General features: G+C 29.0%; 3 protein-coding genes across 3 annotated transcripts; 2 read left to right on the top strand and 1 right to left on the bottom strand.

Moving 5' to 3' along the window:
• Positions 1 to 4,109: 4,109 nt before the first annotated feature.
• Positions 4,110 to 7,085, top strand: LOC148227330 (circadian clock-controlled protein daywake-like). The gene is made up of 5 exons (XM_088202694.1): positions 4,110 to 4,353; positions 5,238 to 5,472; positions 6,392 to 6,522; positions 6,593 to 6,739; positions 6,807 to 7,085. Exons 1-5 carry the CDS (start codon positions 4,284 to 4,286, stop codon positions 6,956 to 6,958), a joined length of 735 nt encoding a protein of 244 aa, XP_088058820.1. The 5' UTR covers positions 4,110 to 4,283; the 3' UTR covers positions 6,959 to 7,085.
• A 4,171-nt stretch (positions 7,086 to 11,256) lies between these two features.
• Positions 11,257 to 15,902, top strand: LOC148227329 (circadian clock-controlled protein daywake-like). Its single transcript, XM_088202695.1, has 5 exons — positions 11,257 to 11,396; positions 14,065 to 14,293; positions 15,199 to 15,329; positions 15,398 to 15,550; positions 15,612 to 15,902. Exons 1-5 carry the CDS (start codon positions 11,327 to 11,329, stop codon positions 15,761 to 15,763), a joined length of 735 nt encoding a protein of 244 aa, XP_088058821.1. The 5' UTR covers positions 11,257 to 11,326; the 3' UTR covers positions 15,764 to 15,902.
• LOC148227328 (beta-secretase 1-like) lies at positions 15,826 to 19,836 on the bottom strand. The gene is made up of 5 exons (XM_088202689.1): positions 19,570 to 19,836; positions 19,220 to 19,492; positions 18,989 to 19,160; positions 18,475 to 18,914; positions 15,826 to 18,407 (listed from the first exon to the last, which is right to left on the bottom strand). Exons 1-5 carry the CDS (start codon positions 19,687 to 19,689, stop codon positions 17,979 to 17,981), a joined length of 1,434 nt encoding a protein of 477 aa, XP_088058815.1. The 5' UTR covers positions 19,690 to 19,836; the 3' UTR covers positions 15,826 to 17,978.
• Between the last annotated feature and the right edge of the window lie 1,253 nt (positions 19,837 to 21,089).

The following is a 21,089-nucleotide window of genomic DNA, read 5'->3' as shown; positions in this document are numbered from 1 at the left end:
ACTACTAAGATAAATGACTCAGGAGCTAAAAATTTAGTCGATTAAAAATAAAACGACATACGAACGCAGGCAGATTGCTCGGGAATTTTATTAAGCATCGGCTCACTCATACACAGTTTAGTAACCTTTTCAGACTCATGAACTTCAAATTTAATTTAATTTGAATACAACAAAACATTTTTTCATCGATATTTACTTGTAGGCGCGAAGGCCGAGCAGCGAAAATATTTAAAATATTTTTCATTATACTTTTTATAAAAATGTTAAGGTGTAGAGACCGTACGAGATTGCTTTTTTATTGTCAATCTGTACTGAATTTTGTGTTTATAATTTTTTTTAAGTACATTGTTATTTTCACACTAGAAAATACCATAAAAGTATTTTAATATCTCGTGTATCGGAGAAAACAATAAACATCTCGTTAAATATCAGTTTTAACAACAGGAGTATGCGTTTGAATGGTTCCAGATATTGAGCTAAATGTTTTTTAATTATACCTTTGCCATCATCGGGAAGCAACCGCAATGGTTTCACTTATAAAACGCCACCCAGTAGTGTTTAAATATATATATTCTTGCTTCATTAAGGTTGGTGTACGTATAGGAATGCTTAACAGCACAGCCACTGGTCTAAATAAACATTTTCTCTTATTCTTTCAAGCTATATAGAACTATGCACTTGCTCGCTTCAGCGCTCGACTCAGTTTTCTAGACACTAATGATAATGAGCAGACCCACAGAGACCAGAGAAACTTGCGCCTTTCAAAAGGCACGAACAAGCACTTCATCAAGGACTTTCTACAAGCATCACCAATGCAAGGTGATGCTTGCTTATCCAACAGCGTATCAACTTGGACACTTCCTCATTCAACACCCTCACCCGATACTAACACCTGCATTTTATTCGTACATTGGTTTAATTTATATGTTACTTAGTAGACTTAATACTTTTATACAATGCGACCTGATGGCCTTTACTCATTTTTTATATGTATTTGATACTCATACGTATGTACTACACATCTACACATATGTCTATACATATGCTAAAAACACACAACTAAAAGAGATGTGCGCCATTCCATATGAATTGTTTCAGCTCCTTATAACTATCACCGATAAACATCATAGTGTTGCTTTTTGAGAAGCTGAATATATTCGAGAAAAGTCAATGAGTATTGGATTGTCGACACCGCCCCTCAGCAGCACAAGTACACGTTATTTCGAGAAATCAATGAATTGAATCTCAACGCTCCTATCAAAATATACGCTAAAATACATTCTCCATTTTATATATGTATATTTATATCTGATAAATTTCTAATGGATTACTTCGTCTCGCTGGGATTACAAACAGTAGAGATAATGACAGAAAGATATTTTTAAAATGTCATTTGATAGAGAGAAAGACAGTTAGACAGACAATATAACAAATCTGATCTTAGTACATAAATATTTAAATATAATAGCATGGTGCAATACAAAATTTGATTCAAGACTTATATTTTATATGTATACAAAACAAGACTAATTTACGATTTTATTAAATATTTTTTTTTACTAAAATTGAGATTTCACTAATATTTTTTTTAAGAACAGCAGAAAGGCGTAGCTGTCGTGTGAGCCACTGCCACAAACTTGTACTTTTTTTATAAAATAATACTCATGTAATATTCGTGACAAAGGCGCATATATTATTTTAAGTTTAATCAAAATCGTGGCGAAAGAGCGACTCTTGCAAAAGTATAGTTTCAAGATTTTCTCAGACATTGGCCTAATTTTTTAAATTGAATTTTTAGAACGCTTATCTTAATTTTAATGATTTATACTCATTATGAAATTAAAAATTTTGGCTAAATTCATACTAGCAAAAATGTTATTTTTCTTGATCAATTAACGTTGCGTACGTTGATAGAGCGAAACAGCTTCGTCACAAAATTTATAGCATGACGTAGATCGGCGTGACTTAGTCTAAACAAAATACGTTAGTTAGAGCGTAATTTTTTATTAACAGGATATTGGAAATTCTTTGGACGTAGTTTTTTATTACCTTTGGACGAAAATTGAATAGTTAATTCGACTTAATTCGATACATTGATTTTTTATTTAAATCTCTTTATGAATTGACAATAAAGATTAATTAAAAAAGATATATTACTATTTATACCTAATAAAATTTATTACACATAAATATTAAAAAGCGTAGAATTTTTATTTTATTTTGATCAGTAATTTAATTAAACGGTTAGTAATTATTTAAAAGTCTGTTTCTTAAGTAAAATACAAATATCAAATATGTAATGTATGTACAATTAATTATTTTTGCTAATAATAGTCGCAACCGGAGCTTTAATGAACGTTTATGAACCAAAAAGTTTCTAAGCGTTTATGACAAAGTTATTGGCCATTTATAATTATTAACTGCCCATTTTTGAATTATTTTAGTGCCCGCTTTATTTAAAGGTACTGACAATATGTTTTTAAAAAAAACTTGTTACCAAATAAATAACTCATAATTTAGTAAAAAAAATATACATATGCCAATAAAATCTTTACTTCAAATTAAATGAAAGAAGTATGCCTAAATTTTTCCATTTTTTTTAAGTAAATATTTTCTGCTGACTTGCTGATCACGCGTTTATTTTTATATATGTAGAAGAAAAGTGTATTTGTATTTTTAATAAATATTAAATTTCTGAAAAAATAATATTTTGTCCAGCCATGAACTTTAAATTTCGGAGCTGGTAGCTGGACTTGAAGTGAAGTGGGAAGCGGCTGCACTTTCGGTCAAATCTCGCTCTCCTCTCGGTGTAGCTCTGCTTGATGTAAGTTCGGATGAACTCTCGTGTATCTCAAGTCAGGAGTATTTGGTGGAAGTTCTTGATGAAAGTTCTGACGGAAGTATATTTTGAACGGAAGTGAATGGTGTGCGCTATGTATGGGTTTTTAAGATGGTTTCATTTGTTTGGCTCTAGTTTCTCTCGACATTTGCACCAATTACCACAGTCTAGGGATGGAATTAGACTTGCCTATTTCCGTTATTTTTCTTAAAAGAATCGTTGTGTGACTGTTGGAGTTTAAACAGATTGAGATTTGTCCACACTGCATTTGTCGTTCCGGGTAGCATTTTCTACAGGTTGTCTGCCTTGTTAATGCGGAATTATTACTTTGTGTTTATAAAAGTCTCTCAAAGCTTAGACCATTTGCAACGGTTTGGGGGTAGAATTTGATTTGTCATTTTCTGCGTTTGAACAGCTGGAGATTTTGCAACACTGTAATGCATAGCTTTTCATCCATTTTTACATCGGCTTTAAGTTTTTGTCAATACAATAGTTGTAAAGGCATCAAACGGCTTTTGTATGTGGTCCATTTGAATGACTCCTAACTGAATCTCCGATCGTCACGTACGTTGCCATAACAAAGATGTGCGGCAAGATGTACTATTGAAAATTAAAATATTATATTTTTTATATATAAGTTAGCGTTGTTGGTAATGTGCCAGAACTCCTGAGCCTTATGCAATTACTGAATGGAGACTGGCAGAAAAATATACGCAGAAAAAAACTTCTGTTGATTTAAATTGATTTCAGATTATTTTTACTTTATTTAAATTTGTTCCTATATGTATAAAATAAATATAAAAATGTGATGATCATAAAATATGATCTACCATGATTACTTAGACAGTTAGGTAAGAGACTTAATGTCAAGGAAAAAAGAAAATAGTTATTGATGAATAATATTAAGTATTTTCACACGAACTTTTTTCCTATATAAATTAATTATTTTCTAGTGAAGATGTTTTATTAAATTTAAATATTAATATAAATATAAAAAAAAAGTTGTTTAATAATGATTGTTTCGATATAATAGCAAAAAATCACTTGAGCGCTTCTCAAACATTATCAATATATCCAAAATGCATGTGCAAAAGAAACTTTACTATTGTTTAATGTTTAATTTAATATCAGCGTCGATTGACCACTTTTTACAAGTTCGGTATACATACATACATATACATATGTATACGTGTATTCGTCCACACACAAAGCGTGCTTTCGGACCCGTGTGATTTATATATAAATTGAAAACATGTAAACACAGTCCTTCAGTCGTCGGTCAGAACGCGGGGCAAGTTTACGCCAGCTTATCCGCTTGCCTCCAAATATATATACATATACATATATATATATATAAATATATTTTTATGTATAAATAATAAACACACGATAAATTACAAATAAAATCATCATTATTAATAATAAATAAAAGATAATAATAAAAATGATTCGCAAGGGAACGATATGTTTTGTAATGGTGAATTTGATAGTTTATGTGACGAGTGCTGCACTACGTGAGTAAAAATATTTATTTTAAATAGTTAAGTACGTTTTAATACAACTGTGATACATTTGAGAAGAGTTAAACATATTTTATAATATGCTAGTAAATCCGACGGTATTAAGTAAATGTTTATTTCGACCTTAAATGCTTACTTCGAACAGTTTTTTTATTTATAAATTATGAAATTTTAAGTGGATTTTTGTCAAGTACATATATTATAATAACCATAAAAATCAACCTTCAAAATTGATTATCGCATCCTACATAATCAAGATTAACACCATTACATTTTTATGATCTAAATACACATGGAGTATTTTCTATCAATCCCTAGGTCGAATAAATCACCAGACTCGATGGCCGAAAACCAGTTTTAAAAGCCATCGAATTAGCATGTGTTAAAACTATACGCGGCATTGGTTCATTCATGTTATTTTTATTTTAATTGTGGGTCAAAAATATTCCGTTTGCAAGATTTATAGAATCAAAAATTATGTTTAATTTAATAAATATCATAGACAATTTGTATTATTAAGAAGCCTATAAGATAAATAGATGGACTTGAACTTGAAAACACAAAATATAATCTGTTTTTAATAGATTAAATAAATAAGCTTTAATAAATATATTTTATATAAAACATATAAATACTACACAAATATTTACTTAGAAGATTTTATTTAATTCCTATAAAATACTAACAAATTTATGCAATGATTGTTAATAACGTTTTGACGCGATAATATATTTTTAATAAAAATATATGAGGCACACTATACTATTATACATATATTTAGGACTTTTTATTATCGTAGAACATTAATATCCTATTGGCTTTATTATGTACCGTACATATTAAGAGAAAGAATAAATAAATATATTTTTCTTTTACAGCTTCAGCTATAACACCATGCCACAGAAGCGACCCTCAAATTGATAATTGTATATTGGCCGAAAGTAAAAAGATGTATAAATTAGTATATAACGGATATCCACAATTAGGCATTCCGGGCATGAACCCTCTGGAATTGCACGATTTTACCATTAACAATGGTGCCACCGGTATTTCAGTGAATGCCACCGATGGATTAGTACTTGGGATCCAACCAACTGACCTCAAAGACTTTAAGTATGTATCATATTTTTTTTATGTATATAAATCCCTTGTTCGCATTGAAACGAATGACCATTTATTTTCTTATGATACAAGACTTTGATATTTTAATTACTCGTTAACTTCTAAAAATTCTAAAAACACAAAAGAATAAATGTTATATCTATATGATTGTAGATCGAGCTTAAGCTATAATGTATAGATGGTCAATAAACATGATAATTTATTATTGCGGATGTTATGAACAGAAATAAAATAAAATAAGAAGTAATATTATATAACTACACTTAAGTTTTTTCCAAACCTAAAAAACTGACATTGGAGTCAATCAAAAAAAGGTTTTTATTATTACATCATGTATATAATTATACAGTTCTACATAGGATGATTTTTTTTATATGATATATTATTAATTAATGAATATATTCGTTATCGTATAACATCATCTAACATTCACGAGCTGTTGTTGTGTTCCATTTGAGGTATTATAAATACATATGTACTATTCATAAAAAATAGCTTATTATTTTATTTTATTTCTTAGAGATATAATTCAAGGTTTAATGAATTAAAATATCTAGATGGGTTATATTATATTATGGATTCGAGAATTTTTTTTATTTATATTTAATACATAGATTCTTAAATGTTATCGTAATTATAAACATAAAACAATAAAATATAATAAAATTTTATATTGGCACACACATACCAAACAGGTTTACGAATTATATTCGACAAAGTATTCTGATTAGCAGTTTGATATATAAAATACAAGGAAAACGTCATTTTTTACTGAATCTGTTTTTTTTTTTGTGTGAAAAAAACATTGAAGAAATTTGCAATTTAAACGCAATTAATATTGCGAACAAAGTTCTTCAAGAATAATATTTCAAAGTACGATAATATTGTATTTTTTTTACTTTTTTTATAGGATTAATTTCGAGAAGAAGACTATTAACATAAGATTGGTGCATAGTATAAACTTGGATTGTAAATACGCTACAGCTGGAAGAATTTTGGCTATACCTATCGTTGGAAAGGGAAATCTTCGAGTAACAGCAAGTAAGTATTATATAATTCACGTAGATAATACACATTCAAACGTATATTAAAATATTATTACATCTTAAAGCTGACCTTGATTGGAACATGTCGTTAAAATGGGAATTGACAAAGGGAAAAGACAATAAAGAACACATGAAGATAAAGAAAAGCAAAATCAAGTATGAAGTTGCTCTGGCTCAGTTTAAATTCGACGGTCTGCTGAATCATGAAATTGGTAATTAAATTAATAATTTTTAACCTTTATAAATGCAATTTGTAAAACTTTTTAATAAACTTTGCAGATGTCGCTATGAATCAGTTATTGAACGAAAATTGGAAAGAAATTGTTGCTGAATTAGGTGATCCAAGTCTTCAAGTTTTACAAAGGAAATACACAGACATAATCAATCGATTCTTCAACAAAGTTTCTTACGACGAACTCTTCCCTCAATGATAGAGAATAACCCCATTGTTACTATTATATTTAATAAAATGTGATTTCCATTGTTGTAATAAATTATTTCATTTTTATATATTTGTATTAAGTGTATATTTAATAAATATTGACATAGTAATATTAACGATTTCGTAAATTATTTCGCTGAATGTATGGCACATATTCATATGCATACATTCAAATATATAGTATATATTTTTTTTATAAAATCAATGCTAACTGCTTAAATTATTCAATGTTGAATAAGATTTTTTTGCTGAATTAATCTTCTAGAAATTTTAATATGTATGTATACATATACATACTCGTTAATATTGCTAGTGAATTATAATTATACAAAAAATAAGTTGAAGTTCCTGTTTAAGTTTTTATTGTTATTATTATCATAAAACGCATCAAGTTTTTTTATTATTAATATTATATAATAAAACAAATCAAAAAACCTGTGTAGTGTTTACTACCATTATTATTGTAATTATTATAAAACGCATATTAGGTATGTAATCATGTATAGTAATAAATGATTTATATTTTTAATAAAAAATATTTACATTATCACATATAGATATCAAAGTTGCAAACCTTTGATTGCAAAGGTCTTTATTCATTGATTCATATTTATATTGAAAAATATTATATTATATATTAATATTTATTTTTCAATTTTATAGAAATGAACCGAAATCTTTAAATTGTGTACGTGGATCTATGATATTTATATGAAAATATTGAAAATTTCTAAATTTCTATTTATTTATACACTGATAATTTAGCAAATAAAATCTATTGAGAGTCGCGATCGCGTCCCTTATTCTTACCCGTTGCGGCCAGGAAGTCAGCGCTTGAGAACGCTCCTCATGCACAAGCCATCCAACTTCTCAAGTTTACTAAGCACAGGGATGTTTTTGGTGACAGTTATCAGGAGCTAGAAAAAATTGTAGGACGGTGAAAAATTGTAGAATTTTAGTCCTTTCCGACAAGAATTTTCATCAAGAACTTTCAGTTACCCCTAAATTATGGCACACGAGAGTTAATCCAAACTCTCACCGATCAGACTTCGATCCAAAGTTTAAAGAATTTCAGACGCATACATGGCTACGAAAATGTAGTGTTTAGTTAACTCTATGTGGCCGTTATCGCCAACCAACCTCCGTTCCGCGAGTTGTTGATGTTCAGCGCCCCGTTGTCATGCCGCCCCCGTTGGCCCTAAGTCCACCCCCGTCAGCCTAGTCATTACAGAAAATATACAAAAAAAACAATAATTTAATATAAAACCACTTTATCTTATTCAAAAATAAACCTGTCGAAACCTAGTACCTTTTTTGATTAGGTAGATTGTATATAGTGCAATGTATTTGCACAATTCTGGTCACAACAAATAGTTTTTATTCAAAAACTTGACTAACTTTTTGAATAAAAACTATTTGTTTTCGAATGGATAAATGAAAAAATCAAAGTTTCTTGTATTATTAAAATATAATTAAGATTCTCAAATTCAGTTTCATTAAAAAACTTTAATATTTAGGATGTCCTTCATTTCAAAAAATTCGCTTTACAAACAAACCGTTTAGTAAAATCATCATATATTAACATACAAGAGCCGAACGTAAACATTGACCAAAAGAGACTATCCAAAACCATAAACGATAGTTATCGTAACAAAAACTTTTTAACTTCCAAGCAAATACTATAATATTATTGTTCTTTCATTTACATTATATGTTACAATTTATTCCTTGCTTATTTTCTATTGCTTGTTTTAGACCTAATTGTACTAGCGAAATATATTTTTTGGAAAAGTAAATTATTAGCAAGTAATACAATTGTGTAGAATTGGCAGGGTCATCCAACTCAAGTTTCATATGTTAACAGCACTGTAAATCAGATAGCTGTCAATAATGACGCGTGTTCAAAGTGTCAAATGCAGGGACGTCGTTTCAATTTTTCCAGAGAAAGTTGGCCAGACAGTGGTAGTTTTTTTTAATATTTCGATTTCGTGAAGATTCATAGTATTTTTCATTCAATGAAAGAAAAAATAAAGAAAGTTATAAAATTTAAATTTAGTTGGGTTTGGTTAATTGTATGTTAGCAAATGTACGTTTCGCAATTATAAAATGGAGTTTCATAGACTTTTAGAACAGCATATAATTTCTCTAGCGCCTATCATTTAAATTATATTTTCGCTAGTAGAACTATATATATATCTACTGGTGAAATGTATTTTTACTTGAAAAATACACATTTACTATAGCATTTCCACATGGCATGAAAATAAATAATGATAAGTACGTAAATGTATGTATATATTACTATGTACGCAAAAGTTGAAAACATATAATTTTACTAGCACCTGCCAGATAAATTATATTTTTACTGGTAAAAATATATATTTACGCGTTAAAATATATTCCAGTGTAATTTCATTGAAATGACATATTTAAAAAATATTTTTGCGATAGATTCGAGAATTTTTTTAGATTTTCTTTGAGGGATAACTCGACAATTTCCGGTTTATAATCAGGGACGGCATTTAAAGAAGGGGATAGCATTTCAAACAATATGCATTGTTTCGCCTAAAAAACAATTTATCATCTTTTGGATTTTTTATTGAAGCGACAACAAAAGTTTCATTTATAGAGGTTGACCCGGGAAAATTCTCATATATTAAAAAGGCGGAATTTTTATTATATTTAATTTGTTATTTATTATTTTTTTAAAAATGGATTCGTTCAAGCTTTTGTAAGTGAATATATAAAAGGCTTGCCTCTTAACCAAAGAGAGCAAAGAGTATAAACGCAGAGAAAAAGGGACTCACTTCGATGCATATTTATGCTTTTCTAGAGGTACCAACATCAGTTGTTCAAATACTGCTACGACTTCTCTGCTACTGTAAAGACGACTCTATATCGTACTTGACTATCTGCTATCCATCTCTTTCGCATTCAACACCGCCGCCCGATACTGACACCTGACTTACATCTGCGAATAACCATAAATAATAACTTCTGTAATAAATATATGTAAATACTCAAAAATTACTTCTACAACTTTACCACTGCAAGGACGCCCTTACATCGTACTCGACCGCCTGCGACAACCTTTTTGATCAAACTGGACACTTTTGAATTTGACACTGCCTCCCGATATTGACACCTGGATTACATATATATTTAACTATAAAAAATAACGTGAAAAATAATGTGTTTATATCAAACATATTTCAGGCATTTTACTAGCTAATAAAGTCACACCACTCTGTATTAGTATTTAGTACACTTTTTCTGATATTTTTTATAAATAAAGCAACAAAATAACATACAACTATTTATTAATCATGATTTAACTGTTGCTTTTCGAATTATATATGGCGTGGTGATGATTTATATGTAATTACAGCTTTTAAAGGTAAAACATATTTATTTTTAAGTTATATTCTTACAGAATACATAAGCCTAGCTGCAGCTGTAATCTCAAGGGAGCGCATGTCCTTTCTATAAGGCAGATTTTTCCACGCCACTCTGATGAGTTAATTTTGCCTTAACCGACCAAGGGCGAAGCCCTGAAGGTGAGGCTTACTTCTACATTGGTCCTTGAGAGTGATTCAACTACAACTGATTTCCTTGAGCAATGGTTTCATCAGAATTGTCAATAATAAGTCATTCTTTATCTTGCCGCTCATTGGAATTACATTATTTTTTCGACTAAATGACACGTGTTAGCCGCCATAACATTATAAATAATCGTTATGGCATTGCATATATATTTTTCAATTTTGTATTCTATTTTTTTGGCCCATGAGTTGCAAATTAATGGAAAGTATATTTGAAATTCAACATATAAATCAAGTTTTCGTTTTGTTTTACTATCTATGATTCCAAGTTATACAAGATTATGGCACATTATTGAAAATTTCATGACTTTTTACGCTCATGTAAGCAATAATATCATAATTTTTAAGCTGTTAAAATTTAATATATTGAGTATGGACGTTATAGTAAACCTAATTGCTATTGAAATATATAATATAGTTTGCTTCTATGTAGAAGCAATAAATTAAATTTATAAGTAACGATAATCAATATGTTGTTGCTTAAAAAAGCGAAAAATCTTATACATTCAGTTTGTGAATAATAGTTACTTTAAAAATATATGTTAAAAAAATAACAATGCTATTTACATTATTAAAAATATGAATTATTGTGTTAGGTAATTATCATGACTCAATTTCAGGGAACACTGAAACTGGTTTTTGCGAAGGTGATGTTTGCAATTTTTCTTCCCCGCCATATAAAATGTTTGCATTGACCGATTTTCCGTTATTTAACTTCAAACTCAGCCGCGAAACGGACAGAGAGATCAGTCGTCATGAAAAGCTCCATATCATTTTTTGTCGTATTGTCACTGGCATTTACTGTGGGAATCTGTCAAAAATTACGTGAGTGAAAACATTTTCATACTAAAGTGTATTATGTTTAATTGTGTACACTTAATATAATTATAATTTGATTAATAAATCATAACATCAATATTTATATGTTTGTATATACATGTATAAAACAATATATTTAATTATTTTAAATATTATATATATAATTGTTTTTATACAATAATTGGTACAAAAATGCATTTATAAAATTTAATTCGAATGCGTTTAAACTTTCATTTTCAAACGCAACTTGTTTTACTAGATTGATAAATTAATATTCCTCTTAATTTCCTCGATTAAAATAAAAAACAATTACATAATGTACATGGCCGATTTTTAACTTGTTATAAGCAATAAGTGTTATAAACAATATGTATAACGATTTCATTATTTTATCTCTATTATTAAATTTTAAACCGTCTCTCAGTTGCAATACAGGTTTTTTTGATTACTTAATGCTCGCACATGAAGCAAAGGCATTTCGCGAATAGTGCCCTATACACTTTCAAAGATTAAACCACTTTCGCGAAGTTAGCTTTCTTCTTCCGGAAGATGTAAGAGATTTGTAATTACATTTGACTGTTGAGTAACAGTACGCTATCCTTACATAACATTGACACAAACAATAATGATGTTTTCAACAAAATGTCAACTCGGTCCTTTCGACTTCGCAACTTCACAAAATATTCGTAACATCAAAAAATACTCGTTTGGTTAGGAAACTAATGGTTGTCATGGTCATTATTATCACAATTTCAGTAGCACATCATTATCATATTTGTGATTGTTAAGATGAAGCAACTCATTAATCAAACATATATTTTTTAATGGCTGTTTGTTTTAACATTAATCAATCACATGTTGTTGCTATATTTAATTCATTCAGAGACATGTTGCTAAATTATATTTTTTTTTAAATGAAAATCTTAGTATTTCTTAAAATTGCTCGCTGACTTTATAGCAAGGATAATATTGAGACATTGAAATTGTGAAATTGAATATCGTAATCATTATGCATTTGCACGCACGATAGCGTGAATGTTTATAGTTGACATAAATAATATTAATAATATGTATTTTAACAATTAATGGTTGAATACTTTTAGGTCATAGCGTGTATAAGTCAAAACGTTACTGAAATGATGTATTTAAAAAAATAATAACACGTAAAATATTTTTCACGTATTGTACTTTTTTATAATTAAATATCGGTTGTAGGTAAATCTAGTAAAATAAAATTAATCACCATTAAGAGATATTATCAATACGTATTTTTAATGAAATTATGTAAAAATACTACAAAATAAGTTTTTTTCTTATTTTAATGAAAGATAACTGCATTTTCATAAACTTTTTTATACTATTAAAAATTATAATTTTTTGTACAAAAGTGAAGAAGACATAATAGTTACATATGTTTTAGTAGTTCTATCTGCGCCGGTGTTGCGAGGGGGTGATTCTAGCGAAAACGTTGATTGTGATAATGGAGATGAAATATTTCATGGGAAGCGATATCAATTTTTTAACGACCAAAATTTTGCAATGAAATAAATAATAATTCTTATTTTAGTGTACATGTGTTTTGAGTTTATGAAAACTTCTTCGCTATAATGTTCTAATGTTATTCAAAGGATTTTTTTCTATTATTTTAACAATTATTCTATAAACGACAGATTTATAAATTTGTATTAATCTAATAGTAATAATATCATTTTATTTATTATTTTTTTGTTATTTGATATTCCTGCTTTCATAAAACGCATAAAGTTTTACAATGGCTATCCATAATAATAATATAAGACAGCTACTTAATAGTACATAAAATAGCCGGTGGAAAATTGAAAATAGCATTTAATATATTTCATTCATTTCTTATAAGTTACGTCTAGCTGATTGTTGGAATTTACACAGTAGTTGTCTTCACTGGTATTAAAACGTTAATCAAACACAAACTCATCAAAATTGCTTTTTACAATTTTTTTCACTCATCTTGAAACATTGATCCGATATTTTACTCAAATGCCATATCTATTGCTTCAAAGTTGCCGAAACACATTTTTTTATTATTTATAAAGCTTCAAATGCTGTCATAAGATTTATATCCTTTGTATAAAATTAATTTAACGACATATTTATTTTTGATTAAATATTTAGTAGAATATAGTGTTTAATCATGCATAGAGATGTTAATTCAAACAGTAAATTCGCTGCTGAACATTTTTTTAATCCACAAAATAAAAATGTGTATTTTTAACCCATATATAATATTTATTTTATTTGCATTGAAATTTTCGTCATGCAAATAATAAAAATACACATAATTCGCGAATGTTTACTTCTACATGATGTGATAATTTTTGCGTTCCAAATATTTTGCCACATTGACATACAAACATCGCAATATTGAGTCAATAAATACAATTTAAACCTTTAAATATTATATCATGTTTATTCTAATATTTGAAAGTAAGTCGAATTTAACATTTAAAAACGTATTCGTTAATGGTTTATGCAACGAACTTATTTACATAATTGTGACATCGAATTTGCAGTTAAACGAGTTTTAACGCGTTCAGTTAAAGTTTAACGATTGTACAAAAATATTCAAGGTGAACCGCATCGGTTTCGTTGTAAAATCATACTTATTGGTTAATAAAATAATGATTGAATGTTTCAGCTTCATTTTTTAAGCCATGCAGTCTAAAGGATTCGAGATTGACTAAATGTTTGACTGAGGCTGCTCAAAGTGGACTGATACCACTCAAGAATGGCTATCCTGATATTAACTTGCCTTCAATGGATCCATTGAAGGTCGAGAACATTAAACTTAATCAACCATCTTTGAAAGTTCAATTTGAAAACGCGAAAATTTACGGTTTATCGGCATGCAAGATCAATGAACTCAGGTAAATATTTATGAATATAAAATATTACTATATTTAATCTGGCATAAGTGTGCACATTACAATACATCTTATCAAGTTATTTAGAAATTTGGTGTAAGAAATTAGATATAATAAATCAAACCTCTTCAATAAATCTATTAAAAAATACAAAGTTCATCATCCTAGACAATAAGATTTAAGTTGTGTTGAGGCGTCTGAAGGAAACATATTACTAATGTAAGTGATTCAGTGAGACCGTGTTCCAGCTTATATTCCCCTTCAGAATTGTAGGAAGCCCAATGTCTGTCCTAGTTCTCAAATGTCTAGCCAGTCTGAATGTATATGTGTAATGTAATTCGAAAATCGACAGCGTCATAATTCTATGGGATATGAAATTTCTCCTTTAAATTTTGCCAGAAAAATGCATGCTATTTAATGAAATACTATGAATCTTAATGAAATCTAAATATTTAAAAACGACCATTGATTGGAAAAGGCTGAAATAATGTCCCTTTCTATGCATAAATCCATGTCATACAAACATGTTTTCTTCAATGATAAAAAACACGCGAGATTCTATAGAGCCAAATTCCAAAGCACGTTTATGACAAAAACATAGTAATTGTGTATTTTAACACATTTTTGCAATAAATAATATATTTGTCTCTCATATAAAAGTAATTAACATATATTTCACTATCTGTTTCTACTATTTTAGTCATTTTGGAGCAATATGAATTCATTAAAAATTGTCTAGTCATGGATATAGCCGTATAAAGATTTTTTCATTTAGAATTTCATTATCAATTTTAGAAAGTCATCACTACCTAATGATTGTTTTATACATTTCAAACAACGATAAAAAAATAATACTTATAAAATAAAATTTTAATGATAATAAATCAAAATATTTTTACTTATTGCAGCATAGATCAAAGTAAAAATAAAATATACTTTAACTACACTAAAGATGGCTATTTTCAAGCGAAATATCAGATTGATGGTCGTATTTTGATTATACCAATCAGAGGCGAAGGAGAGTGCAAAATTAAATTCAGTAACTACCATATTTATTTATATGTACTTACTTCTTTCATACAATTTTTTGACATATTTTTCTTGCAGCAAACCTAAACTATTACTTTGTTATGGATTATGAGGTCGTAAAAGGAAACGATGGTAAAGATCACTGGAAGATATCTAAGCATCAAGTGAGCTATGAGGCTGATAAAGTAAACTTCAAATTCACTAATCTGTTCAACGGAAACAAACAGCTAGGTAAATATTTTGAGTCTTAAATAATAATATACGTGAACAATAAATTTATTATAAATTTCAGCTGATACGGCACACAGAGTGGTCAACGATAACGGTCTGATTGTGTTTCAAGATTTATCACCCCCCATAATGTCTAAAGTCAGCAAAAGCATGGTCAGCTATATCAATAAGTTCCTAGAAAACGTACCATTAGAAGAGTTGTTCTTACCTTAAATTAATTAAGATGTTATGATTACGAATACAAGTACAATTATTGATAAATTAAACGTAAAGTGTAATATAAACATATTTTATTTAACATATTTTCAAGCAATATTTTTATACAGATATTTTAGGCGATGTAACTCTTTATATAATATGAATTCGGCACTCGTAACAGACACGTAGTACTGCGTTACAATCTTTAGCTGGATCAAAAGACACTTCAAAAATATACGGCCTATATTTTATTTCCATTTTTTTTAAATATAATAATCTTCTATCATAAGTTTAATTTTTCAGTCGTCCCGGTCATAGCCAATACTTTTTATTGACCTTTAAGGTACAGTTTACTTTGTTTAATTATACATATATTAACAAAAAAAAACTATAAACTTAACAAAATGACTTGTTTTGTTGACTCAAACAGTTGTAAAATGTCGATAAACAATATTAAAAAACGCACTATTTTTAAAAATGTTGACTAGAACAATGTACTAGATTCAAAAGTATTCAGTTCACAGAATAAACAGTAATAACTATATAAAAACTTTAAAAAAGAAGTAATGGCATTTCCAAGTTTGTTAAAAACGAATTTATACATAATATAATTTATTTGGTTCAATGCAAACGTTACAAATGCTCGAGTAATATCAAATGCATATTATATATAAATATAAAACTAACATATTTCTTTTAGTAATAAAAAAGATGGAATAAATAAGGAAGTATTGTATATAATGATTTTTTCAGATGTGATATAAATTAATATTTTTTTATTATTAAAAATATATGTATTAACTGTAGAGAAAAGTTTTTTATTTGTAATACTTCTTATGCATAAGAAGGTCATACATAACAAAAAAACCCTGTCTATTTTCTAAAAAAATGATAAATACACATTCATTAAAAACATAAAATTAGATACTAATAAATTGGCATTTGCCTATAAAAGCCCACTCTTACTAAACTATTGCTTTAGCATTACGTCACATTATACAGAACATTATATTTATTGTATAACCATCTTCTAATAAACATATTTTTTTTATATAATCGTCTTCTAACAAAAAATATTTTTTTTTATATATCTGGAAATTTACAACAAGCAATAAAAAATAATATATAGATTTATTTGGAAAAAAAATATATCCATCTGAACATATGTTTTTGTAAGTGAATAGGAGAAGAATATATATTATTACATATGTACATATGTACACTTAAAAATTGTATCACATTTATTTAATTACATGTAAATGATTGTTATATCAAATATAAAATATCCTTCATACATTTAAATACATTCGCCATATGACACTAACGCAAAATAATACTTCAGTAGATTTAACCTTCCGTCGGGCGCAACCGATCTGACAGGCACAGCTCCGCCGCTATTTGGCGTTGGCGCCTGGAACTTTTAGTAGCTGCCTCTGTTGACATGCTCTATACAATCTCTCTATTTATTTTATCCTTAACCTTCACTACGGGAAGTTATTCAAGTTTTGTTCAGATAAGCTCATTGTGCCCGAACTTGTCACATTTTTTAAGGTACGCATTTTCGAAATACTTGCATAAAAATCAATTATCACCTTCACTATAAGACTAAATAATATAAGAGTACAATTGGGGAGATGAGCCGAAGAAATTTGAAAACCATTAGAATACCGACCAACCTCCACAACAGGCTGAAAATATTTCGTTCTTCTTCCCATGAAGAAGAAAACAGTCTTCTCAGGAATAAGAAAATAGTCTTCTCCTACCCCCTAAAAGAAAACTATACTCATGCATCAGCGAAACTCGTTTAAGAAGGCTGATAATTCACGAATGCAGGAAATGCGAGACTCTTATCTGCTTATCTCATACAAATATGGTTTGCAATCGGCGCTTTACTGAAGAAGGTACAGATCCTCTCTCCAAAGATGACTAAATAGATATTAATACTGTTAACGTTTTTAAAATATATTTTAACTTTATGATTTTCTAATTTTATTTTATTTACAGTATTTGGTAGTAGGTAATATAAAATTAATTAAAATTTGTTCGATTAATTTCATGTCAAATATTACAGATATAAATATTTAGAGAGTTGTTTAAATCAACTAAATTAGATGTTTATTACGTTTTTTGAGCGTGTGCCCATCAAGCACGTTGAGCTCGATGGAAGGTTAATAAAAAAATGGTCTAAAATACTGATTTGCAAATAACTACATACTATAAATCACAAGATTCAAAATTCATCATTTATCAAGCTCATGTGGCTCATTGAGACCATTGTTCCGGGAGCACAATACTTAAAATATTTATTCTTTACCCATTGCACAATGAAATATATAAACATACAACTTGCGAAGAATAAAGCGATGCAGACAATGTAACCGGCTATATTCAGAAGACTTGTGTTTGAGACGATTTTCTTATGCAAACATTTCTCTATCAGATCTTGTTTATCGAACATTAAGAAAGGACCCTCCAATGAGACATTCGGTCCGCAGTCTGACTTTATAAAGCCAACCGTACGAGCTGTTCTGTTAAATATAACCTGGAAACCCTCTAATGCTATAACACCGAGAATTGTACCCATATCGGATGGTTCGACCGAAAATTTATAGCAATATTTTCCTTCTTGGCTATTTTCGTAATCCATTCTAATGTAAGACTGAAATCATACAATTTTATTAGTATATAAACAAATAGTTTAATCGATTATTTATCATATTACTCACTGATGCTGGAAGATTAATACGGAAAGACGTATCTGTCCCACTAGCTATTTCAATATTTATAACTGGCATGTATTCCCATAATTGTGGCGTTTCCCAACACGCCGACTCCTGCTCCAACCAAAATTCTTTTGAGAAGTTTTCTTTCAATGCTTTGTATTTAACTTGTAATTTTTCCGAAATATTTTTTCTCATAGAATCGTTTTCCAAATTAACATACGACACTGAGAAAATTAGCAGTTTTACAAGTTCCATAAAAACATCTCTAGGCAAACGGATGTTAGTCGTTCCACTGTCTACGATAGTTTGTTCGATGTTTAAACTGCGACATTCGACTGGTACAAGAATTCCATCGACAAATAACCCAGTCAATATAATTTCATAATACCACTCTCTAACTACCATTGCTGTTTGGATGTCTTTGTATGGCACTAACATATTATCTATAAAAATAATTGAACAATTAATAGTACTTGATCAGCGTGTTTTTGTTATGATATAATTTAAAAAAACATACTTAGAATTTCAAATGATCCAACATGAGAATTTTGTCCCACTTTTTGAGGACCGCACAGGGTTAGGGAGAATGCAATAGTTTTGTCTTTGTTCTTTTTTTGCAGAAAGTCTATCCAAGATTTTACATTGGACGTGGGACGAGCTATAGCCGGATAAGCTAATCCCAAAATACCCTAAGACACAAATACATGGTTACACAAATACAAAAATGAATTAAAATAAAAAGAATTACCTGCCAATCAGATCCATTCATAAAAATGTCATGAGATTGAGTAATCAAAGCAATGTCACAGGTAACATTAGGTACAGAATTCAACATTGGGAATTTAATGACATCGTTTGCTAACTTTCCCATCCACGTTCCTTGTGTATAACTCAAGGAAACGTTTTCTTCTAAATCTTTAAACGTCGTAGAGACATTTTTATAAAAGTATTTATGAATATTATCGTGCGGCCCGCCGGCTATGGCAAAATTAGTACTGCCCGTATCGACCAAGACGTTGAACTGTAAATATGATACATTTATAGCATACCAACTGTTTATACTATTACAAGTCGTATTAATAAAAAAAGGTTGTGTACAGTTTGAGGCGGAGTGCCTACTAGCACTTGCACTATATATCCAAGGCCAGGTTTGCCGGCAAGGTTGTCGCCTCCGACAAAGGCCCAACCCATTAACGTCAATCTGAACCACCACTGCATGTTTTTGCGAACAAATCCGATGTTTACATTGCACCACGTATCACTGTAAATTTTCTACTTATTCAGTTTCAAAGATGATGCAATAACATTATAATCCCTGACTCCACTGTTAGCAGTCTTGACGGAACTATTTTTTTATTTGGCCTTAAGTGCGATTATAAAATCAATAAGTCAAATTTATTGTAAAATTATTTTATAAAATTAATAATATTTTATAGCAAATATCTTATCATTTAAAAATATTTAATATTTATATATCTCTTTAGTTAACAAACGGCAAATTTAATTTTATGAAATAATGAACATATCATATATACAGCCTTGACCATAATAATGGGGCACCCCTTAAAATGGTGTGAAATTCTTTACAAGTGCATAGTCTAACCGAAATATATATCAATATTACGCATAAAATAAAAAAATAAAGCGCTTGTTAAAGGACCCACGGGCGGGCAAAACTTGAGCTGACCACCAATGCCGCAGACCCGCCGGTGGGCTCCTGGCTGTACGCAAACACGACACGTCATATTTACATTTTTTTTAACTGATACCTCTTTGGTTCCCTTTGTGGAACTAGAAATGGTTTTAAGCATTGGTATTTATTTTTTAATTACGACGTTTTGACAGCATATGCTACTAGGGGTGCCACTCGAGTGTTTATCGAAATATCACACTCAACAATGCCTGATTGCACTTTGTCCAACTAAGTGCTTCAAATACTATCACACAAAGGACAAGTACTAATTATGATTTTAAGTTCTTAGTGACAATCCCTACATTTCATTGTGATTTTTTTACCATAGTTTTTTTAATTTACCATAAATTAATTATTTAAAAAAATACTGGAAGTGCCAACCCTGATAATAAAAAAAAGTGTGTTTTTCCACTAAATTTGGATTCAATTGATAGAGCTTGTATAGACATGTTAGTATAAATCCATAAATCTTATTTTACTTTATTTATAAGGCTTTGTTTTTTATTTTAAAACGTGCGTCATTGAGGTGACGTTTAACTTTGAACTCGCGGCACGCAAGTGGTTAAAAACATTTGCGAAACATATTTTTTCACCGGTAGATATATATCATTGAATTTTAATATTTTGTGATAATTTTACCATCGTGGCACAATCTGTTAAATCACGATAGTCTTAATTAAGTTTAAGTAAATTAGTAAATAGATAACTGAAAATATTAAAAAAAATATTTTGTATATGTATAATGAAGTCCTTATTTAATTTTTTTATTGCTTTCAAAAATATATTTTGTTTTAGCATACAAGCATTATAAAGAAGTTTATTGTTTGTTGCAAATTTATTACTTTTAGCGACAACATTACTAATAATAAGGTAACCGAAATATGTACGTGTTACAAAATGAGTAACAGATGCAAGCTGTCGTTAC

The sequence above is a fragment of the Plectrocnemia conspersa genome, unplaced genomic scaffold, assembly GCF_051122295.1.
Source record: "Plectrocnemia conspersa isolate PC_06_02 unplaced genomic scaffold, ASM5112229v1 ptg000013l, whole genome shotgun sequence".
NCBI classification, from domain to species: domain Eukaryota; kingdom Metazoa; phylum Arthropoda; class Insecta; order Trichoptera; family Polycentropodidae; genus Plectrocnemia; species Plectrocnemia conspersa.
Note: the sequence above shows the minus strand (reverse complement) of the source record. Positions and strands in the feature narration are given on the sequence as shown.